General features: G+C 43.8%; 2 protein-coding genes and 1 long non-coding RNA gene across 5 annotated transcripts; 1 reads left to right on the top strand and 2 right to left on the bottom strand.

Annotated features, from left to right (window-relative positions):
• Positions 1–5,032: 5,032 nt before the first annotated feature.
• Positions 5,033–8,095, bottom strand: LOC119317624. 3 transcript variants are annotated; one of them, XR_005153676.1, is made up of 6 exons: positions 7,783–8,095; positions 7,465–7,516; positions 6,766–6,855; positions 6,613–6,687; positions 5,606–6,529; positions 5,033–5,529 (listed from the first exon to the last, which is right to left on the bottom strand). It is a non-coding gene; the product is annotated as an uncharacterized LOC119317624 (long non-coding RNA). The 3 variants fall into 3 exon arrangements; XR_005153678.1 differs by having other exon boundaries at positions 7,465–7,508; XR_005153677.1 differs by having other exon boundaries at positions 6,766–7,508.
• A 1,232-nt stretch (positions 8,096–9,327) lies between these two features.
• LOC119317623 (uncharacterized protein At1g26090, chloroplastic-like) lies at positions 9,328–12,619 on the bottom strand. Its single transcript, XM_037592107.1, has 7 exons — positions 12,305–12,619; positions 11,694–11,837; positions 11,514–11,588; positions 11,250–11,437; positions 11,003–11,168; positions 10,505–10,903; positions 9,328–9,695 (listed from the first exon to the last, which is right to left on the bottom strand). The coding sequence occupies exons 1-7, from the start codon at positions 12,479–12,481 to the stop codon at positions 9,564–9,566; spliced, it is 1,281 nt and encodes a 426-aa protein (XP_037448004.1). The 5' UTR covers positions 12,482–12,619; the 3' UTR covers positions 9,328–9,563.
• A 137-nt stretch (positions 12,620–12,756) lies between these two features.
• On the top strand, positions 12,757–14,510 carry LOC119317622 (pentatricopeptide repeat-containing protein At1g77360, mitochondrial-like). The gene has a single exon (XM_037592106.1). The coding sequence runs from the start codon at positions 12,757–12,759 to the stop codon at positions 14,233–14,235; it is 1,479 nt and encodes a 492-aa protein (XP_037448003.1). The 3' UTR covers positions 14,236–14,510.
• The last annotated feature ends 9,347 nt before the right edge of the window (positions 14,511–23,857 follow it).

Raw genomic sequence — 23,857 nt, 5'->3', positions numbered from 1 at the left:
ATCTCCTCTCGAGAAACCTCTGCTTTTGGCGTGCGTAGTGACCAGCTAGTGAGCACCGTGACACCGTGTAAAAGAAGTTTTAATGAACAGTGTTCCTAAATCTCAGTCGATGTTATGTTGATGAGATCTTACATAAAAATCGTGCTAAATCTCAGTACATGTTCTTCTACCCACTAATGACACCGGAAACTTGTAGAGGCACGCAGATGGGAGAGCGCATATTTGCCCAGTCGTGTCGGCAGCTCAATTGCGCCGTGATCCACAAAGTAGTTGGATTCCGCATGGGGCCACAAAGTTTTAGGTTTCAAAACTTGTGTTATTGTTATTAAGTTTTAAGTTTTCGTCGTTTGCTCCTACCAAGTTTCAACAGCTGAAACTTAACAAAACTTTGAAAACTCATTAAAGCATATTTAAAATTAATCTTATTGAAAGCCCTGGTCGGAAACACGAATATGCAAACAAAACTTAATTTAAAGTTTTGGTTCAAAAGATATAACCGATTAAAAATCAAAAGCCAAAAGAAAAATGGGGATGCGTTCCACCGGCAACACCCATGTGTGCCACAAATCCCCTTCCATGCCCCTTGAATTTCACTACCTCGATTTTCATTTGTGGACTTTCATGTCACCTCACAAGTTTCATCTAAAAAATTCCTTGTTAACTCTTGTATCTTTGACTTAATAAGGTATCAGGGTTTACCCTCTTTTCAAAGCACAGGTAGATGTGTGGAACAGTAATTTATAGGGACATTGAGAGTTGAAAGAATCTTAGCAGGCACATACACACACACACACACACACACACACACAACAAGTTTGTATATGGAGATTGCTCGGGTGTAGTTTGAATAAAACTCATGTACTTGGGTTGGGTGCATGTTTAAAAAAACACGAAACCCCAAACACAACACTTATCAACCACCTCCGAGTTAAAACCAACCAACGAATGAAGGAGAAAAGTGGTTAATCATGGGATGTAATATGTGGTCTGATACTTAATTAGATATTTCTTGGTTGATGAGACATTACCCACACTTGAAACCTTAGTCTTTGAGGGATCAATGTCGACGATAATCATGCTAGAGGGCAGCCTTCTCCTTCTTGAAGGCGTCATTGAAGAGCGCTCCCTCTACACTGGGTTGGAACTGGTCATATTTGGGCCAGCATTGGAGGTTGTTGGTGTGGCCGGATCCGATCCCGTGTTCAATGGGGTGATCGTTTGCAGTCGGTGATGATGGTACCTACAGATGTCGCTTTTTTTTTTGAAGGTGTTTCCGAAGAGCCCACTCACACATCACTTCAGGGAGCAGACATGTTTGGGATGGATGCAAGCTTTGTTCAATGGTATTGCCTTCAATGTCTGCATTGTTTTATTTATTTATTTATTTTTGTCCTGTAAAAAATCTGCGTGACTTTTTTGTTTTTCCTACCTTAAGGGATATTCTTTGATTACAATATTTTTTTTACATAACATTTTCCAACTTGGTCCTTCGGTACTTGATTGGCACACACACACATTGATTAATGAAAAAAGTCAATTCTATTTTTACCCCATCTTTTGGCATATTTTTACCGAGTTGCTCTATTTATTCAAAATTCATCGGTTTTTACCTCATTTAACCAAACATGTGCCATGTTCTACCCTTCTTAAATTTTGTAGCCGTTCTACCAAGCTGGTCCCTCATGCCAGGGCCGACATGGCATGCCACATGGATGGGTTTTAATTTTCCCTATACGGTTCATTCCCGCTAGACCGCACACTGATATAAATGCTTCTATTGTCTAATAAAAAGCACATTTGCTTTTTTCTATAAAAAGAATCCATTCGATCGTTATATAAAAGGCTGATAAAATCACTCTAAACTTAACATAAAAGAAACACTTATATTATGCTATCTGTAAAAAAAAGTACTCCATCCTAACTATATTAATCGAATCAAAGTTGTACTAAAACGACGACAATTAATATGGATCAGGTGGAGTACTGTATTATACTATTATGCATATACGTCCACTCTTAGTATCAATGTTGTACTAAAACAACAACAATTAATATGGATCGAAGGGAGCATTATATTATGCATATGCGTCCGCCCTTATCCCAGATCCCAGTTGCTTTACATATACACTGACCAAACAGAAGAAGGACCTTAGCTTAAACGGGAAGAATTGGTTTGGCATAACAATATCCGGTACAACAACCGGTTGTGCATGCGTTCTAAATGTTTGTTGCGATTCATCATGCCCCAGCAGGCTAGTACCATGGAAACATCCGAGACCCACAGCGTGATTATCAATTAGGAGGCTCGCATGGCTTTCCCCCCACATCGTTCTAAACTAAACTAAACTAAATGAAAACAACATATTGAAAGGAAGCTTATTGTCCAATATATTTTTCGGTATAGATGGAGATGGATATGCGAGACTTGAAACTACCATGCAGTGGACAGCTGGTGGTGACCGCTACAAGGTCCAAGCATAGGAATGATTGATTTCAGTTTTTGCTATTTGCCACCTGCCTGAAAATAGGATCCCAATTGGTCGATTTCGCGTGAAGAGCAACTGACATAGCTCCGAGGCTGAGACAGGGGCGAGGCAGGGGGGTGGAGGAGAACGTATCCGGTGAAACGACCGAATTGGTGCACCAGATGCACCAGCTATGTATGGGCCGTTGGATTCGAAAGAAAGGGACATGATTCAGTGCGATGACGGGCCTGATGGTACATTTGCAGACCAGTCCTTGCAGCTCAGCTAAATCCAACGAATTGGCCTCCCCGTACTCAGATCGTCTTCCTCCCCTTTTGCCAGATTCTGTACCAGTACATCCTCTTGAAGCTAGGGTTAAGGTCCAGCGAGCTCAAAGATTGATCTCAGAGCTTAACGAAACGCGGCTGTCTCTCCCTCTTTTGTACCACTCAGGCGAATTAGGGTTATTAAATTTCGACGGTCTCTCTCAAAAATCCGCCGCCGGCGCCGCCGCCGCCGTCAGCACTATCCAACGATAGCCGCCGCCGTCAGCACTATCCAACGATAGCCGCCGCCGTCAGCACTATCCAACGATAGCAGCTCAAGGATGTAGGTATGTTCGCTTCTTCCTCTATCCATCTTGTTCCAGTTGACTAAAGGGCATGTTTTTGTTGATTAAGAATTGGAATAGTGTGCTGTGAGCACCAAATTTAGGTATGAGCTGCGACTATATTTCTACAATCTGCGTGCCAATTACAAGGGATGCACTCCCTGTTTTCATCCTTTATTGGTAAACAATATTAAAGAGAACGTGTACTTACAGAGTCTAACTGAATTTCGTGAAAGCATTACGAGTTCATCTTATTGATTTTGTTATCTAGTTCGTCCTTTACTCATCATCAATTTATGTTTTCCATAGTTACAAAAACATTTTTAGCTAACTACCGCTGAGCCAAATCAATATGTATCACCAATGGTGCATCGCTACTTCTCTAGTAGTGACTGTCCTTTGTGTTCTAAAAATGTGATACTTTGGAATCCAATGTTATTTCCACACAGAGATGCCTATGATTGTAGCTTAGGGTGTCACTACTAAGTTTAGCTTGGCTCCCCTGATGCCACCATTATTTTGTTTGAAGGTCATTACGGAGTCTCATTGCCCGGAGCCGGTAAATCTGTTGAAGAGCCTGAGCTATGACTGGGTAATCTTCAGAGGAGTCATCTTCATAGGTCTCCAAGATGGCATTGATGAAACTGATAATTTCACCTCTCATACTAGTCCAGATCGTGTATGGCTGTCTCAGGCTTCAGTTTTTGTAGCACCATGTAATCATCAAGAATGTACATTTGCTAGAAAATCTTGTATGCAGGTTTTCTGTAGTTTACATGAGTGGTTGTTGTACAATATACAGATGCTTGTGTTGTTCCGATGTGAAAGATGTGATGTTCTTGCATAGAAGCATCTAAATAAAATGTATTCAGATATCTTTTGGTTGTTACCGGTACTGATTTAGCAGGGCAGCAATAAAAGTTAATTGATATGATAAAAAAGAATACAGTATGAAGTCCCAGGTTGTGCGTATCTTTCCACTAGATATGTCGATCAAAAATTTCCAGAGATAATGGATGTCGGCTGCACAAATCTTGTGATGTATATCACATCTTCTATATATCCACAGGAAAAGATGTAACTGGGTTACAACAAATAAAAGAAACACCATGTATACAGGCTGACATAATCCTACCGTGGAAATTTAGTAGTTTCTCTTCTCATTTTTCTAACCATAATTTTCACATGTTCATGATCTAATTGTTTCTAAGCTGAGAGACGTAAATTATGAAGCTCTCTATTCACATTCTTTTTAAATGCATCTCTTCAGAAATTTGACATCAGGTTGAATGATTAAAAGTTTACAATTACACTGTATCCTCCAGTTCCTTGCTCGGAAATCCCACGAGTGCCCATGTCATAACCAGAACTCAGAAGATCAGGTTTGTCCGGGTCTGGATTTTCTGCTCTGTCATACTAACGATTTGAAAGCAAATATGCAGCAGATGTCACATTCTTCCAGGTGAAAGAAGAATGCATTATGGTCATCCTCATAGCTATGCAAAAAACCTACTCCAGGCTCCAGACTGAAGACTACTATTCCAGGCCAGATGAGCTAATCTGGTCCTAGGTAGGCTTCTCCAGAATCACTACAGGAAGCTCAAGATCACTCTAACTCCATAAAATGTTACAAAACAAAAGCTCTTTTGTTCACTTACAGAAAAAATCATCACGACAGTTACTTGTAAAGTTGCATCTTTTATACTTAATATAACAGAGTTATATTTATCGAGCTTTCCACTTAAACATTACATATTTAAAGAAGCAGTACAGATTTCCATACATCTTAAACATTACATATTCTATTGCATTCTCTATTTTCAGATTTCCTGAACTTCAGGCAAGGGTCATGTCAGAATTTTCATCACTTCACTGCTGCAAAAATGCCTAAAAATATCTATTACAGATGAACATATGTTCTCACTTATCGAAATTCAGATGATGATGCTAAAGCACAGAGCAACAAAAAACAGAGGAAAATAAATGAACGGTGCTCAATACACATAGTAATAAGGTTGCCCTAATTCGGAAAGTGTTCACATGAGCACGACATATAGCAAGCTGGCTACAGCTGCGACAATAACACAGAAAGACAAACCAAATCTTAAAACCTACATTAAGCTAGGCTTAGCAATTCGTTGCCCGGTCATACAATCTTTTCTTCCTGGTTAAACATGGCTAATGGGACAACATGGTTTACTGTTAGCGACTTCCTGAAGCTAACAGTGACCACATCCAGAGTTACAGACATAGAACATATGCATGCTTCAGTGACACATTTGCAAAATGTGAGCTCCTGGAAGCACCAAAAGTCGAAAACCTCATCGCCTATGAATATCACTGCCATTTCCAGCAAGAATGTAGCCAGCTGAATGACTTCACATAATTATTCCAACATCAAATTAGTGAAACCACCGCCCCTACTTATCAGGAACCTTTTGGATGCTATTTGCCCTGTAAAGAATAAGAAAACAACATTAGCAAAATTGTAGAAAGGACATCGACATTTTTTCAAGGTTGCTTACTTTACCTCTTCTTCTTTTGGTTCACTGTTTGCTCTGAACCCCTTTTCAATCTCTTACCACTCCCTTTTGTGTTTGCTACATCTGGTGGATGAATACTGATCACACTTGGGAATGATGTTTCGACGAAGGATTCAAATTCTTGAACTTTACTTTGCTCACTAATGGCACCCATCTGTTCCAATTGCGTGAAGGCATCACCAACAACCTTGTGAAAATATCTCATTTTCTCCTCACAATGTTTCGCTGCATGAAGTGCCAAGCTAAATTTTGAACATGTTTCCGAGTACAACTTTTTTATGGTAGGTGAAAGACATGTAGATGGGCCTTCTAGCTCATGTCCGTTGGCGTCATAGGAAAGCTGACGTGCTGCCATTTTAGTCCACCTATGCAACACATATTGACTAGGAATTTCATTACACTAAGCTGACGTGCAGCCCACATTTTCCGGACCCCCCTTCTCTACACTAAGCAAGCGATATGCTGCAGATGTGCCAACCATTGCTTTATGACATGTAAGTAGTTTGCTCCTCAACTCACTACTTACTTCCCTATTTGACTTGATGAGATGTCTCTTACTTGGCGAAATAAGTTGGTGAGTGTGTGATTGAACAAACCGGGCAACCTTATATTTGCCATCATCCTGCCTCCTCAGTCCAATCATACTCACAACCACACCTGGTTAACTTGAATTTTCGTTTAGGTTTTATCCTTTCCTCTTCTGGGGCCTCCTTTCTCCAACCCTCCCTAGCACAAACAAACCTCTTCCACAGTACGCCATGTTCATCTTTGTGTGTCGTCCATGTGCGAACCGAGAACCCGACTTCATGAGCATACATTTTGTAGAATGTCATACCTTCCTCCCAAGTGTCAAATTGCATACCAATTACGGGCTGTAAGTTAGGATCACACTCCGGCTCATATCTTGACCCCTGGATATGCAAAATAAAAAGATGTGCGGTTCATAAACTACAGCTCATGCATTGGATGTGCGAAAAAAAACTACTATACTTACACAAAACGGAAGACTGTTAGTTCGTGTTGGCGTGTGGTAGCTATTTTCATTGTTTTCGACCTGCTGGATCGTGCCCTAGAAATTTCAGAAAAAATCATCAGGTGACAGAAACTGTGCGACGTACGTATGTGACCAATACAACAAATGAATTACCATGGCAAAGCTGTTGGCATCATCTTCAACTCCCATTGCCGTAGTTGACCCAATACTTAGAGCACCACTTGTCATGGACTCCATGGCTGACTATTTTTCATGCAAATATAACACAAAACATCACACGCAGGTTAAAAAGTGGATAATTAACCTCGTACCAGGCAAAACACATCAATACTTTTTACTTAAGAGCATAGGTACAATGTGGACATCAGCAAAACAAAATGAGGAACATGAACAACTAGGATTACCATAGAAAGTTTAATTGAACATTGCAAATGCCGTTCCCATTTCATATCAGCAATGTGGAAGAAGTTCATATAGTACATTACTAGTTCATGTACAAGAACCCCGTAGGAACAACCAGTAACTAACCCACTCTTGCCATGTAGTAGGCTCCTAGGAAGTCATTTATTTCACATACATGCCGAGTTGTCCACCTTACTATCAAGTTAGCAAAGGTATAAAAAAAAATTGTATACAAAGGAACAGAACACACAGAGCACATCCCCCTCAACTATTTGCACCGGCTGTTGTGATTACTACTAGAATTTCACCAACATCCAACGGATCAATTTTGTGCCCATACTATTCATATTCCCAAATGCCATTGGCTTCAAACACATGGAAACTGAATGGCCTGGAGGAAGCAAATATACTGTACATGGATAACAGAACAACCAAATTCGATGCTCATACCTTGGATCCTGAGCTATAAAGGACGATGGCTAGGTACTATTCAACTGCACAGCTGCACAAACCTTACTTTAGAGTTTGCATCAATATGGTTTTTCTATACTACAAAATACATATTAAGGTTCAGAACACTAGTTATTCAACTTTGCATAGGCTATTTTGCAGTACAATATCTGCAGTCGTGTATCTCATACAGAAATCAGGTGCTCATACTACTTATTCAAGTCGCAATGATACTAGTTTGGAATAAATTGGGGAAATCCCAAAGGGGAAGAACCCAATATGACCATGATAAATGGATAATGGGATAAGAGAACATACCCTAAAATCCTCGAGGCGCAGAAGATAGCTGACTCCTTTGGGCAGTTCCTCTTCGCCCCCAGGAGCTACAGCACAACTCCTCTACATTTACGTGCTCGCCGGCGGCAATGGCGTCTTCGTCGGGCGCGACTCAGAGGAGAGGAGGGGAGCTCGTGCTTCAACGGCGCCGGAACTAGGTCCAAGATAGAAGTCGGAGAAAGTCCAGGAGAGGGGGCGAGAGAGGCGACGGAGCAGACTTCCCGAACCCTAGCGCGCAGCTGGACGGCCTGGTACAGAGTATGGCAAGGGGAGGAAGACGATGTGGGTACAGAGAGGTCAGATCGCTGGATTTAGCTGTAATGCAAGGACTATTTTGCAAATGTACCGACAGCCCATCATCACACTGAATCCTGTCCCTTTCTTTCAAATCCAACGGCCCATACATAGCTGGTGCATCTGGTGCACCAGTTTAGTCGTTTCACCAGATACGTTTTTTTTTTGAGAAAAACCAGATACGTTCTCGGGGGGTGGAGAGATGAAATTTTGTGGGCCTAGAGAAAGAAGATGAACAGTGTCACTATTGTGAGAAGAGAGGCCACTAATTTTTTTCCGAGAGCATGCAAACTGTGTGCCTTAGCTTCATAGAAGGCAGATGATAAGAAACAAGAAAAACAAACAAGCTCCCACGACAACCCTGAGAGGCGCAAAATCCTACTCAAACTCGAACACACAATACAACCACAACACATAGGAGTATGCTCTAAACTTAACAACAAAGCCGCGTCTCGACCATCTCCAAGAAATAACAACTTCAAAAGAATTATCCTTCCCGACGCACCCACGCTTTGAAGGCATGGCCAATGCATAGCCCCAGGGTGATGCCCCACATGCCATATAGGATCGGATGACAGAAAAAGTAGGTTCGGATGGGGAAGCATGATTCTCTCCAGAAGACGAGTGCTTAGAGAGAAAAATGTGGTCCGATGCATAAAGTTGGAAAAAGTTGAAGCGAAGAGGAGGGATGCATGTGTAATGAGAGTCACTTTTTATTTTTTTTGATAAGGCCCACTAGTAGTAGCTTGCATTGGGGAGAAAAAATCAACATATATGCCTCAAAATTTTTTTTTATCATGAAGCATCTGTATCCATATGCCACCATTGTACATGCGCTGAGTGCCTAAAAGAGAGGCCACTTTTGCGTGTTGTCCTAATGAAATTGACTGAAACTTTTTTTTAATCACCCGACACGTTGGCACTTGGCAGTACCGATTGATTTCCGTGAGAAGGGAAGGATCCATGGCGGCATCACCATGAAGACGGGATGCGATCTCTCAGTCGCGTCACCGCCAGATCGTCCCCGTGTCACGCCTGTACGACGACGCCATGCGCAGATTTTGCTCCATGGCTGCAGCCTGCAGACGAGACGTCAGCAGCAAGAGCGGGAGACGGAAAGCTACTCAAGAACAGCGTTAAATCAGCAGCCACCCAACACTCACGCCTTCCACCCGCCCAATAATCATCATAAGCAATGGTACGATGCCAAGAGCACCCATCCCCGATAGCCCAATATCAAAAGCCATTTTCTCAGGCATTTCATGTGGACTGCCCTTTTTCTTCCACTTCTATAATGCCGTTGTGAGAAATCTCACCATGTTTACAGCAAAATGGAAAAACGATGCTGACAGACATCACCAGGAACCGGTCTATATCGGGTTTACATTACGGTGCTGCACGGTTCTCCACCGGTTTGGTTTCTCGAGCCTGTGCTCTGATTTCCGGATCACCCAAGGCCCTGCTGCCGCCTACCGGATGGTAATGACAAGATTCCTGTCGACGAACTTGGCGCCACCGACCTTCCCCTGCATCGCCGGTGGCAGCTTAATTACGCGCCTCTGGTCGCCGGCTTCGATCAGTAGCTCCGAACCGCCCCTATACTGCATTTTCAGATAAAGGAACAGGTCAGTTTATTATCAGCAACAACACAGACAATACAAATTTAACTTGGTGATCATATACTCTTGCAAAAATCTGGAAGGGTTCTTCGCCACTATTTGGCAAAATTCTCGGATGACATGCAGGCCACTGACTGTAAGATCACAAGTAGCTACATGGCTTTGACCTAAACTAGTGTACATGAAAACCTAGTTTTTTTTGGCATCATGTTGTTTAGAAGCTTCTTCTGTGCTGCAGTCAAGGATGCCAAATTCATTTGAAATCATCTCACAGTTTGTATGGAGAAGTCGACAGACAATTACGGGAATCAGCACACACAGGGAAATGTGCTTCAGTTTTAATATCAGCACAATCGATTTGCGGAACTGGTGAGAAACAGTTGGCTTGGCTGCAAGTGGCATGCACCAAACGAACTAGAACTGCTTAAAGCTTGATTTCAAACTGAAAACAATCTAGAAAAGAATGATAGAGGCCCTTCCATTGTTTTAGTGAAAACTCATTTGATGTCACTTGCTAGGGAAACTGCGCATTAATCTGAACATTATCAGGTAGTTCACCACCCAAGTGAGAATTTTCAAGTTGATGGTGGGATTCTACCTTTCTGGTTAAAATTTTTTATCACTTGGGCGCTAACTAAAAGTGAAACTAACTAGAGATAGCTTCACAGTCGAAATCAATTCAGCATTATCTCTAAACAACTAAAGAAGAGAAACTAACTAGAGATATAGGTCTTGTTAGTCTTGACTGCGTATACAGTCAAGCCAACAAAGAGTGAGGTCAGTAGCTATACCTGATATAGTTTGATTTCAGACTTGTCAAATCCTGGCATGAAAAGGGTCACCGACTTCTGTGCAGAATCAAAACTAACTGAAGGATAAACCTTGCTTGTATTCCTCAACAGCCCCTTTGTATTTTGATTCAATGAATTTAACGCTCTGCCCCAATCCGCAGAAGAATCAGTTGGTACAAATGGCAGAGACGAGAAAGACAATGGCAAAAACTTCTCAGCAACTCCTTGGTGCATTTCAGAAGGGTCTTCAGCATAACCAAATGCTCCACATATTTGCGCGCCAGCTTGGATGGTGCAACCCCAGTATCTTAGCGCAGAGGACACCGAGATTGATCCTCTCGGGTCCATGACGAGGAAGCACGCAAGTTTTGAGGGATCAGCAAACCAAAGCGAGATTTTCTACAAAATTTAGCATCTCAATCTTTTATATTCAGCTCATATTTGAATATGCATCCACTGGGTAAAACAGTTTTTCTTTATTAACTCCAGATAATTTACCTCAAGAAGTTGTTCGATTTCATTCCATATCTCTGCACTCATTCTTACTTCACCAGTTCTACCACTTGGTCTCGCGGCATCATAAATCAGTTTCAGTAACGATGGCGACGCCAGTCTTCCTATGTCAGTCTTCTCTGCTAGCTCCCTCACATACTTCAAGTAAGATCTGTCTTTTGTGTAGCAGCAACATTAAAATGCAGGGTCCTGAGTGAATGCAAGGCTATAGACAAACAAGGATAACCTATACCTTGCCCTCTCAGTAGCACCAGTGAGCCGTAGAAATTCCTCTGTATTATTGCAGTCATACACTACGACATCAAATTCCCCCTGTGGACTATTCGTTCCAACTGAAAAGAAGTTGAGCAGCTTCTGAAGAGACAAGACTGAGCAGATCGAATCCATTCCAGGTAAGACTCCAAGTTCCTCCCCTACAATCTATCCTATGAAAAAGAGCAACCCAGATGACTGCTTTATCCTCATCTCCCATATTATAGCAAAGTTAATCACCTACCCCCTCAAGAACTCCTTGAGTGAGATTGCTCTGGGCATCTACTTTCTTCAACCGGTCAAGGGGCTCAAGTAGCATCTGTGATTTAATCAGAAAACATTTTTCAGCATCAAGGCATTTTCCGATGTCATAAAAGTTCAATATGAAACATCAAAAGGAGATCACTTCACAAAGGTATTTTACTTTACTGGTCTCAAGCTTAATGGTCGAAAGATTAGCAGCACATTCTGTGAGCGAGTTCCCGATCTTACAGCCCATCAATTGCTCTGCTGTCGGGTCTTGTGACTGTATAACCAGGCATGTCTTCAGGCCTTCACTTGCATAATACTGCAACATGGAGAAAAACAAAGTGCCTGAAAATGTTTGCAATGGCGTTTTAACGACTTGTCATACTTTAGAGTGGCATTTTTCTCAACTCAAAAGTGATTTTTTGTAGCTACATTTTTCAAACACGCAGATGTAAACTACCCAACTGAGTGCAATTTAAGGAAATTCTGTCATGAATCAACATTGTGGGAACTGTTAAGATGATGTGCAGTAGTATAACCCAATTGAATCTCGATACACCATTCGCTAAACGAACCACCTCGTAGATTTACCCTATCACATGCTACAGTTTACCCAGCTCAATGCTGGGAGCAGCCAAGCTGCTAAATCATACCCATCTTCTACTCTAAATAGTGTCTACTCGTAGTATACATTGCAGTCCAGCCTTGGCTTTCAGCAACAAATAGTTCTACAGTTTTCTATCAACATAACAGCAAAGACAAGCACTGGAGGATGGTAGTTTTTACCTGAGCGGCGATGGCGGCCGCCGTGGTCTTGCCGGAGCCTCCCTTGCCGAGGAAAGTCACCAGCTTCGGGGGAGCGCCGGCACCGCCGGAGTTGGCGATGACCAGACGCCGCCTACGGCCTCCCCGGCCGGCAACGGCGAGGATTTGGCTCGCCGAGACGAGCAACGAGGGCGCCATCCGCCGCCTCGGCGGCCCCCCTCACAATTCAGTTGGGATCCCGCCGGCGTCTGCTCGGCCTTGGTCTCCCTCTCCGTCGTCCAGCAGTCGGTTCAAGCTTAGCTAGCCGTCTCAGGAAAAAAAGGAGTTTGTATAAGCTCAGGATAGGGTTAACGGTTCAAGAACACACGAAAAAACCCACCTTGGCCACGTCTCCGGCCCATCCACCCCCACCCCACCCCACCCCCACCCCCGAGAGTCCCCGTCGCGGCGGCGCCCGAACCCGTCGAGGCGAGATGTCGGACCGCCGGGAGAAGCGGCCGTCAGACGCGGCCGGCGCCGGCGCCGGCGACGGCCCGGAGGCCAAGCGCGCCCGCGAGCCGGCCGCCCCGGCGTTCCCCACGTACAAGGACGCGCCCGACCTGGCCCCCAAGATCCGTCTCCTCTGCGAGATCCTGGCCTCCTCCGCCTCCGACGTGGAGGCAGCCCTCGACGACGCCGACGTCCGCGTCACCACCTCCGACGTCGAGCAGGTGCTCCGCTTCTCCTACGCGCACCCGCGCGCCGCCGCCGCCTTCTTCCGCTGGGCGGGCCACCGCCACCTGCACCACCAGCACTCCCCCTACTCGTGGAACCTCATCATCGACCTCCTCGGCAAGAACCGCCTCTTCGACCCCATGTGGGACACCGTCGGCTCCATGCGGGCCCAGGGCCTGCTCTCCCTCGCCACCTTCGCCTCCGTCTTCTCCTCCCTGGCGGCCAGCCCCACCAGCTCCCCCCTCAAGGCGTTTGTGGAAATGCCCAGGTACGGCATGGACCGCGACACGCCGGCGCTCAACTCCCTCCTGTCCGCGCTCTGCCGCGCCTCCCGGCTGGATGACGCCCGCGCCGCGATCCCCGTGGCACGTGCCGAGGCCGGCACTCGGCCGGATGCCGACTCCTACGCCATCCTTCTGGAGGGTTGTGAGGCTGCCGGCAACGCGGCCGTTGCGCGTGAGGTGTTCGACGAAATGGTGCACGCTCTCGACTTCGATCCTGCCAATGTGCCTGCCTACGACTCTTTCCTTACAACACTAGTTTCAAGTGGCTCTTCCACGGCGCTCTCGGACGCGATGGAATATCTGGCTGTCTTGCGCCGGTACAGGTGTTCACCAGGGGAGAAGTTCCTCCGTGCTGCACTGGCGGCACACCTTGAGGCACGCGAATTGCGCAGTGCTGTGGTTCTCTGGGATGACTTTGTCCTTCGCCGTGGGCTCGTCCCAGATAAGGAAATGTACACCACGATGATCATGTTGCAGGGCACTCTGGGGCATGCCGAGGTTACTGTGAAGTACCTCGATGACATGGCCACCTATGGAGTGTTTCCTGACACAGACACATACAATGTGGTCCTCAAGCTCTTGCTCAAGGGGAGGAAGCTCCGGGAGGCGTCTGCAATATTTAAAGAGATGGTCAAGAACGAGTGTTGGCCAAATGAGGCGAATTGTTCACTTGCGCTCAGCATGTTCTTGGATACTCGTGACTGGGAGACAGGGATCAAGGTGTGGAAGTGCATGGCGGCGAATAGCCTGCCTCCACTGGAGGAGGGTGGTAACATGCTTGTATCAAAGCTGAAGGATGAGATGTTGCCTGAGGCATGCAAGTATGCAGAGGACATGATCGATCAGGGTATCAAGTTGAGCTCCTCAACGCTGGCAAAGCTGAGGCACAGCCTAGGAAAGGTCAAGAAAGGAGACATTCACGACCGCTTACTTGCAAAATGGAAGGCGCACTAGGTTCTTCTCTCTTATATCATATACTGTATGCGTTTGGGTTATGTAGGATTGGGAATAGGAGATGACTCTCTTCAGTTAACGGTTTCATGGTAACTTGCTTTGCTGGAACTATAAGAAGTTGTTAGTCGTGCATATAGTGTTTGCAGATGTGGCAATTAGTTCTGTAAACTAGGTGTGCAATTTAACCTGTCAGGTCAGAATGGTTTAGTAACTGAAGAGTGCAGTCTCCTACCATGGTAATGAACCTCTTTCTGCCGCCATGGGTTTCTTCTTTAGAAATTGCAGTGCTTCGTTTTGAGTTTGATTTATCTCTTCCCCTTCTGGAACATGGTATGTTGCTGGACATGACATACTGTTTACTGGTAAGTAAGGGTAGAAAAGAAATTAACTCAGATGATAACATTAAATTCCACATGTAGCAACTTATGAAGCCAATGGGAATGAGGATCAAATACTTGTACTTTTTCCGCTGTATTCCTGCTACGTTTCTGTTTTGTTGATACTTGAAATTAGTTGAAGATCCTAGGTTTGTCCTAAGTCAAACTTCTGTAATTTTGGCAATGTCTAAAAAAATATGTCAACGTCTATAACACCAGATTTGATTCATTACATTCTTTATATTTCCGTACTAATTTGTTCATGTCGTAGATGTTATCACATTTGTCTATAGATTTCGTCAAACTTGAAGAAGTTCGACTTGGGACAAACATAGAACTTCAGTTAATTTGGAACTGAGGGAGCAATTGGTAAAGGATGAACCTATGTGCAGCAGAGTGGCTACCGGTAATGTGTCATCACAAGATTTATTACTGGGGATGACATCAATATTGCGCGAGCAATGTAGTTCTGAGGGCTGAAAATGACTCTTCTTGAGAAGCAGTCCGTTTTCCTTTTATACAGAGATCTTTGTTTCGGATGCTTGGCAAAAATGTGTTTATTCCGGAACTAGGCCACTGGAAAGCGATTACCAAGCTTTATAGTACATGCAAGGCAATACAGATTACATGCTCACTTATAATGAGTTTGATAACCTCATAATTGTGGGTTGGTCAGACACTATTTTGGCGAGGTGTGTGAATATTAGGAATTCCACGTCATGTTACATCCGCACCCTCGCACGAGGAGTTTTATCATGGAAAGGCTCCTAAAGGACAACCATGGCATTATCAATGATGCAAACTATTTGTTTGTGGCATGTTAAGAGGCTACTGTATGTCAAAAGTATCTTATTCCCAAAATAAAAGTGGTAGACAACATACATAAACCACTTACTGTGATTATGAACATGCAGTCCTCTATGTGAGTAACAACTGGTCAATTGGTATTGCAGTTCCGCTTACCAACGGGACAACATACATAAACCATTGAAATTATGTTTCATGTTGTGAAACGTAGAGTCCAGGATCAGCATATGATATTCTTTTCACAAAGATTTGTGGTTCCGCTTACTGAGGCTTACCATCCATTTTAAAGATTATGTTGCTGGCATGGGTTCAGAAAGCCTTTTGATCTTGGAAATTAGGACTGTCAAATAAACCAACTCTCATAAAAGTAAAATGATATCCATTTTGAGGTAGAATGGTACACTGTGAGTATTGAGGTTCAATGACACCTCATTAGTCATTGAATATTATTTCTATTAAGAGTGGCCTTATGATGTCTCTTAACCTTACAATCAAGGGGGAGAATGTTGGTATCTGGTTATAATAAACTAAGAAATAAAAGAGAATTAAACCTCCACATATGTCTCTTGATCGGTGGCACCGAACTAGCGACTTGGTCTCGATCCCGCGTCCCTAGCACCTAATTTAAAAGGAAAAGGACACCTCTTGTTTGTAACTAACGATTTCACATGGTAGGGCACGTCCTCTCTCTGACAACCGATCCTAATTAGGTGCTAAAGGAGACGAAGACCGACTAACACCATCGGCCACCTCCAAGGCAGTGTTGGTGGCATCTACTCCGACCAGTTGTTGCATCTCCACCAATGGATGTCGTGAGGGCTAAGCCAGCGGCACTCCTGGACTGTTGTTGCTCTTCACCATGCTTGCATCTAGCAGGCAGGGGGAGGTGTCTTTGCCCACGTTGCCCATGGCCATCTCAGGTAACGCTTCCGCTCTTTACCTATGGTGTTCTAATCTTGAGATCAAGATAATATCTATGTTAACCCTAAAGACTATTCTAGCATTGGTATCATGAGTTGGTTTTGATCTCTCTCTAGAACCCCAATTAGGCCTATTTGCAATATGTTTTTTAAGTTATGGCCTAATTGTCTCACGTTAATGCGTTTGATCATGTTTAAAGTTTAATGGCTCTCTCTGAAGTTAATGATATATGATTAGGATCAAGAATTCCGGTGGTAATCGATCAAGTTAATGCAAAATTAGATGGGCTTTTGCAAATTGAATAGATCACTAATGTTTGCCCAAAATTCCCCAACCAAGAAACCCTAAAAATGAAATCCCCAAAAGAAATGAATCGGTCGTCACCTAATGTTGCAGCATCGGCGCTCTCCTCGAGGATCCCGACGCCGGCGACGTTGCAGTCTCCTGGGACGACGCGTGGAAAGAAATAGTCAGCGACGCTACCCTTATGGACGAGAATGTTGCGTGGCACCTGCATCGCGCATGTCGTCGTCGACCACCAAAGACCAGGACCGGTGGTCGCCTCCCCACAGAGGGCCTCGTGCGCATCGCAAGCACAGATTAGCTCCCGTGATCACCATGAGGTCGACATGGTTGGCGTCGTTCGGCAGAGGAGTGAGCGGCCTTATGACCAGGCACACTGCTCCAACTAACGGGGCTTCCGCACTGCCATAGCCAGTGTGCCTCGAGTCGCCGACGAGGTTGCCTCTCCTGTCGGAGCCGCAATTTTTGGGGACACGAGTGGAAATGAGGTAGGGTTTGAGCCAGCGCCGGTTTTGTTCTGCCTCGATTTGATCCAGACCGTCTATTCGATCGAACGATAAATATCAATGCGGAGCTCACGGCGGGCTGCGGGGGCATAACGGGCCAAGTGTGCCATTGGGCTACAGCCCCAAGTTGTTTCAGCCAACAGGCAAACATTTTTTCTCTCTTTGATGATCTTCTCAGCTCGGCTAAACTTTTAACGGGCAGTCGTTGGTATTATGGGCCAACATTGGTGTTATGTGCATTTTTTATTTTATTCAATGCATTTCTAAATTATGATTATCCTGGAATCATTTTTGCATTGTTGTTAACTGAAAATAGCCAGAAAATTTTGTTGTAACTCTTGCTTGAGTTTTCTGAGTGGAATGGAACCAACAAAAAAAATTTGCTTGGAAAATTCATGTGCCTGAAATCATGTAAAATAATGTTAATCATGATAAACTTTTCTTAAATAAAAGACATGGGTTATTATGGGCTAGATTATGTTATTTAGGCAATTCTCTATTTTTGGTGCATTTGATTTAATTGTGTGAAGATATGTTAAGATCATGTTTAAATTTTATGGTAGGCAATTTTGTTTAGGAATTTTTATGTGGTGGCCATGTTAATACCATTTTATGCTTTTTTAATGATTGTCGTTTTAAGAATGGAATGTTAATGTCATAAACTTGTGTTTATTGTGACGAGATTTCCTATGGTTCACTCTAAATTTTCTAGATGTTTTATTTGGAAATTTTATTTGAGTATGAAATTTATATTAATGATGTCCTTATGGAATTTCTTAATGATGTGATCGGTACTAATGGGATGAGGCACCTCATGAAAAATGTAACTGGTCGTGTGGTGTGGTTTATGGTGCCGCACTATGCATCTAATAATGTTGGGCTAGTGTGCTTGTTGAGAAATACTAAGGTTTTACATTGATACATTTTCGATTGTATAATTAAGATATGCACTACTGAGATATGCATAATGGCCCAAAATGGTGTTTATAAAATTGGGATTTCTATTTATGTGCCCCTCTTCGCTTAGTCCTCCTCAGTTTTGCCCACGCTCTAAGCCAGTCCTCATTTTCCCCCTCCACTGCGCGGCCCACCCTCGCAAGAGCCCAAACGGGGGTTTGTCATCGGGTCAAAGTCTTTGACTGTTACTGGGCGTGGTTTCTGGGACACCCCTGTCAGTGGCTGCCCGCTCGTAAATGGTGGGCGCATATACTGATTTGTAGGACACCTCTGTCAGCGGCTGCGCGCTCGTAGATGGTCGGCGCATATTCTGACTTGTGGGACACCTCTGTAAGCGGCTGCATGGTCGTAGATGGTGGGTGCATATTCTGACTTGTGGGACACCTCTATCAGCGGCTACGCGGTCATAGGTGGTGGTCGCGGTTACTGGCGCACGGGACACCTTTGTCAGTGACTTCACAGTCATAGGTGATGGGCGCAGTTACTGGCGGGACACCTTTGTCAGCGGCGGCGCCAATCGAAAAAAAGAGGTGGCTTATTAAGCCAGGAAGAGTACTCGAACTAGAGACCACGCGCTCAAAGAGAGGCGCAAGAGCGAACTGGCCATGTGTACGTCACTTTTGAAACAGTCCTCACCATTTTATGCACTAAACAAAGTGAAGCATAAACCAATCATTACTCACTATATGTAATATACCTTCGGGATGTTAATATAGTTTTCTTCAAGCCATTTGGTGTGGCGGATGCACTTTAGTCAACCAAATTAGTTTAGTACAGAAATTTGATGAACTAAGACAAGCATTGAGACAATTTTACCTTAAGTCTGGGGGAGTAATTTCACTACCATTTGTAGATGAAAACCCATTGGCTAAACCAAGAATTTTCTGTCTTCCGATAATGACATAAATAATCTTGGTGTTGTCTCATGCATTAATCGTATTTAGATTCATCGAGAAGTGGGTCCAAAAAGAGTAAAAGTCCTATTATTATGACATACATGGAAAATTATGAAAGAAATACATTATGTGTCAGTACGCTTCCCCACCTACTCCTAAAATCAAGGGTCATAGAGTTTGACATTGCGCGTCCAAGAAAATATTTAAAACTAACCAAGTAATGTTGATTCCTTATGCTTTAGTTGTCATAAGAACCTTACATGTATTAAGTATGAATGCGCCCTCTTATTTGTGCTTGGGATACTCCCTCCGGTCCTTTTTACTCTGCATATTAGGTTTGTCCGAAGTCAATCTCATCCAATTTTGACCAAGTTTATATAAAAAATTATAGACATTCACATAACAACACCAATATCATTAGATTCATCTTGGAATATATTTTTATATTATATTTATTAGATATTATAGATGTTAATAATTTCTAATATAAATTTGGTCAAACTTAGCAAAGTTTGACTTTCGGCAAATCCAATATACAGAGTAAAAAGGACCGGAGAGAGTACTTGGCAAAAATGTGTTTATTCCCAAACTAGGCCACTGGAAAGCCGTTATCAAACTTTTTTTACCATGCAAGGCAATACAGATTACATGCTCCCTTATAATGAGTTTGATAAGCTCAAAATTGTGTGTTAGTCTGACATCATTTTGACGAGGTGTGTGGATATTAGGAATTCCACATTATGTTACATCCGCACCCTCGCACGAGGAGCTTCATCGTGGAAAAGCTCCTAAAGGACAACCATGGCATCATCAACGATGCAAACTATTCTTAGCATGTTAAGAGGCTACTGAGCAGGTTGTATGTTGAAACAATCTTATTTCCAAAATAAAAATGATAGACAACATATATAAACCACTTACTGCGATTATGAACAAGCAATCCTCTATGTGAGTAACAACGAGTCAATTGGTATTGCCAAAACCATTGGCACTATGTTTCATGTTGTGAAAGATAGAGTCCAGGATCAACACATTATATTCCTTTCTTGAAGATTTGCGGTTCTACTTACTAAAGATTAACCACCCATTTTAAGATTATGTCGCCGACGTGGGTTCAAAAAGCTTTTTGATCCTGGAAATTAGGATCGTGAAATAAACCGACTCTCATAAAGTAAAATGATACCCATTTAGAGATAGAATGGTATACTATGAGTATCGAGGTTCAATGAAACTTCATTTACCATTGAATATTATTTCTGTTAAGAGTGGGACTATGAAGTTTGTTAACCTTACGATCAAGGGGAAGAATATTGGTCTCTAGTCATAACAAACCGAAAGATAAAAGGGAATTAAACCTCCCACAACAAACCGAGAGATAAAAGGGAATTAAACCTCCCACGTACGTGCACTGATCGGGGGCACCGAACCAACGACTTGGTCTCAATACCGCCTCCCTAGCACCTATTTTAAAAGGAAAAAGGACCCCTCCGGTTTGTAACTAACGATTTTACATGGTAGGCCACCTCCTCTCTCTAATAACCAATCCTAATGATGTGCTAAAGGAGACAAAGATCCACTATCACCGCCAGCCACCTCCAGGGCAGTGCTGACGGCATCTACTCCAACCAGCCGATGCATCTCCACCAATGGATGGCATGAGGGCCGTGCTAGTGGCGCTCTTGGACTACTACTACTATTACTACTACTCTTCACCATGCCTGCATCTAGGAGGAGGGGGGTGTGTCTTTGCCAACAATGGCCACGACCGATATCTCAGGTTCTTGATAACGGCTCCGCTCTTTATCTATGGTGTTCTAATCTTGAGATCAAGATTTTATTTATGTTAACCCTAAACTATTCTAACAGAAAAAGGCCCATGTGTGTATGGGTTGGCGAGGAGGACACCATGGAGCAACTAACAAAGGAGCGCTCCTTCGAGAGCCTCCTCAAGGGTCACTTGGGGTGGGCTGGGAGCGCGCCACTTGGCGCGCTCTCGGACGCTGCCGCGTGTCGCGCTCTAGGTGTTCCCTTTGAATTTTATTCTTTTTTATTTTTTTGCACGCGTTTCCGGCTTTTTAGATGCTTTTTTTTGTTTTTTCGGTTTTTCATCAGTCTTTCTTAGCTATAGGACAAAAAAATTATGCGAGAAAACGTTTTTGCGAAAACAGAAAAAACTCATTTATTTTTTTTTCTTTCCACGAGAGGCACGAGTTCGCTTCCGCGAGAGCCGTTGAAAGAACATGCGGTGCCCCCATGTTTAGTTTTGGTAATTGATGACAATCTCTATGGACTAATGGTTTCCTTGAGTTATATTTGAAGGTTTTGTCCATAGACTTTTCTTGGAGTACATGTGTTGGTTTCAAGGAGAGTTTGTGTCGACCAAGGTGCTATTCAAGGAATTATCCAAAGATTGGTCATTTGAGAGTTGAGCTTATTGCAAGCATGTCTTGAAGAAGAAGATTGTGTGATCATTCATGTTTACCTTCAAGACATCATCCAAACAAAGAGAGTTGGAAAGATTTAAGGTTGATCAAGACTAAGTCAAGAGTGAATCAAGTTGATCAACTCACAAAGAGTAGAAGATGTACCGAGAGGGATCAAGTGATCCCATGGTATGGTAAGCATTGTCCATTGCACTTTGTGTACTAACCCATGGTCTATGTGAGAGTCTATGTGGGGTTAAGTACGTATCCATGGGCTTGCATCAAGAGGATGATATCATACAACCCATGGGAAGGATGACATCAAGTGGTGATCGTCATCAAGATTGTCGTGTGCAATTTCAAGTGGAGAATCACGAAGAGATCAAGTGCTTGAAGCTTGCCATCCATTGTGGTGTCAATGGACTTGTGAAGATGTGCCGAAGAGTGGCTCACCCATAGTGGAGTATGGGGAATCAATCATCTAGTCTTCATCGACCCAACGCAATCAAGAAAGGTGGTCCATCTCGAGGAGGACAAGATCGTCATCATCTAACTCAAGTGGATCATGTGCAAGGCAAAGGTTTTCCCTTGATAGGTTTTCTATTTTACCGGCTCATGGTGGTAGTTGGGAGACCGGGTTATAGGATCGATAGCCGTACTATCAAGGGGGGCTCTCAAGTGAGTAGCTTGATCGTATCATTCATCGAGAGCTCAAACCATTGCATCCTTGCATCATGTTTCTTGGTTCTTGTTTGGTTCTCTTTGTGAGTCTTAGAGCTTATGGTCATCTTGATGACAAGCTTGAGTTCATCGAAAATGGAGTTCGCATGGGTCTTCTATGATGTTTTCGGTGTTGTAGGTTTTACCGATCTTATCCGAGGAAGGGTCCTCACCATTTTCTTATGGGCCTTTTCTAATTTGCTTCTTATTGATATTTTTTCAATATTGTGTTAGCCCTTGTCTCTAGCTTTCCAACAAACTTGGTTTCATCAAATTCGGAGTCCGTTTGCAAAAGTTGTGGCAGTTTTGGTGTTCTGAAAAGGCTGCAGCGGTACTACCGCGAATTGGAGTGGATGTAATTTTTTACTACCGCTCCAGAGCAGTACTACCGCGGCTCCTACAGCGGTAGTACCGCTCTGGACCAAAAACTCGTCCCAAGTCTTGCGGTGGTAGGCCCGGATGTATTTTTTTAGTACCGCTCGCAAGCAGTAGTGAAAGATCGTGGATGTCGCCTAGAGGGGGGGGGGTGAATAGGCATTTTAAAATAATTACGGTTTAGGCTTGAACAAATGCGGAATAAACCTAGCGGTTAATTTGCCAAGCACAAAACCTAAAACAACTAGGCTCACCTATGTGCACCAACAACTTATGCTAAGAAAGATAAGCAACTATGTGATAGCAAGATATATGACAAGAAACAATAAGGCTATCACAAAGTAAAGTGCATAAGTAAAGGGCTCAGGTAAGAGATAACCGAGGCACGAGGAGACGACGATGTATCCCAAAGTTCACACCCTTGCAGATGCTAATCTCCGTTTAGAACGGTGTGGAGGCACAATGCTCCCCAAGAAGCCACTAGGGCCACCGTAATCTTCTCACGCTCTCGCACAATGCAAGATGCCGTGATTCCACTAAGGGACCCTTGAGGGCGGTCACCGAACCCGTACAAATGGCAACCCTTGGGGGCGGTCACCGAACCCGTACACTTTGGCAACCCTTGGGGGCGGTCAGCGGTACCCGTCAAATTGCTCGGGGCGATCTCCACAACCTAATTGGAGACCCCGGCGCTTGCCCGGAGCTTTGCACCACAATGATTGAGCTCCGAACACCAACAACCGTCTAGGGCGCCCAAGCACCCAAGAGGAACAAGCTCAAGGGTACCAAGCACCCAAGAGTAATAAGCTTATCAACTTGTAACTTCCACGTATCACGTGGAGAACTCAAACCGATGCACCAAATGCAATGGCAAGGGCACACGGAGTGCCCAAGTCCTTCTCTCTCAAATCCCACTGAAGCAACTAATGCTAGGGAGGAAAATGAGAGGAAGAACAAGAAAGAGAACACCAAGAACTCCAAGATCTAGATCCAAGGGGTTCCCCTCACATAGAGGAGAAAGTGATTGGTGGAAATGTGGATCTAGATCTCCTCTCTCTTCTCCCTCAAAAACTAGCAAGAATCCATGTAGGGATTGAGAGTTAGCAAGCTCGAAGAAGGTCAACAATGGGGGAAGAACACGAGCTCAAAGGATAAGGTTCATTAGGGAAGAAGACCCCCTTTTATAGGAGGGGGAAAATCCAACCGTTATGTGCTCAGCCCGCACATGAGCGGTACTACCGCTCCACGAGCGGTACTACCGCTCAGGCAAAGAAAACAGGGAAAAGGAGCAACAAAACATGAACCTTGGGGCGGTAGTACCGTAGGAGACAGCGGTA

This window comes from Triticum dicoccoides, chromosome 6A, assembly GCF_002162155.2.
Source record: "Triticum dicoccoides isolate Atlit2015 ecotype Zavitan chromosome 6A, WEW_v2.0, whole genome shotgun sequence".
In the NCBI taxonomy this organism is placed as follows: Eukaryota; Viridiplantae; Streptophyta; class Magnoliopsida; order Poales; family Poaceae; genus Triticum; species Triticum dicoccoides.
The sequence above is the reverse complement of the archived record's forward strand: the minus strand, read 5'-3'. Positions and strand labels throughout refer to the sequence as shown.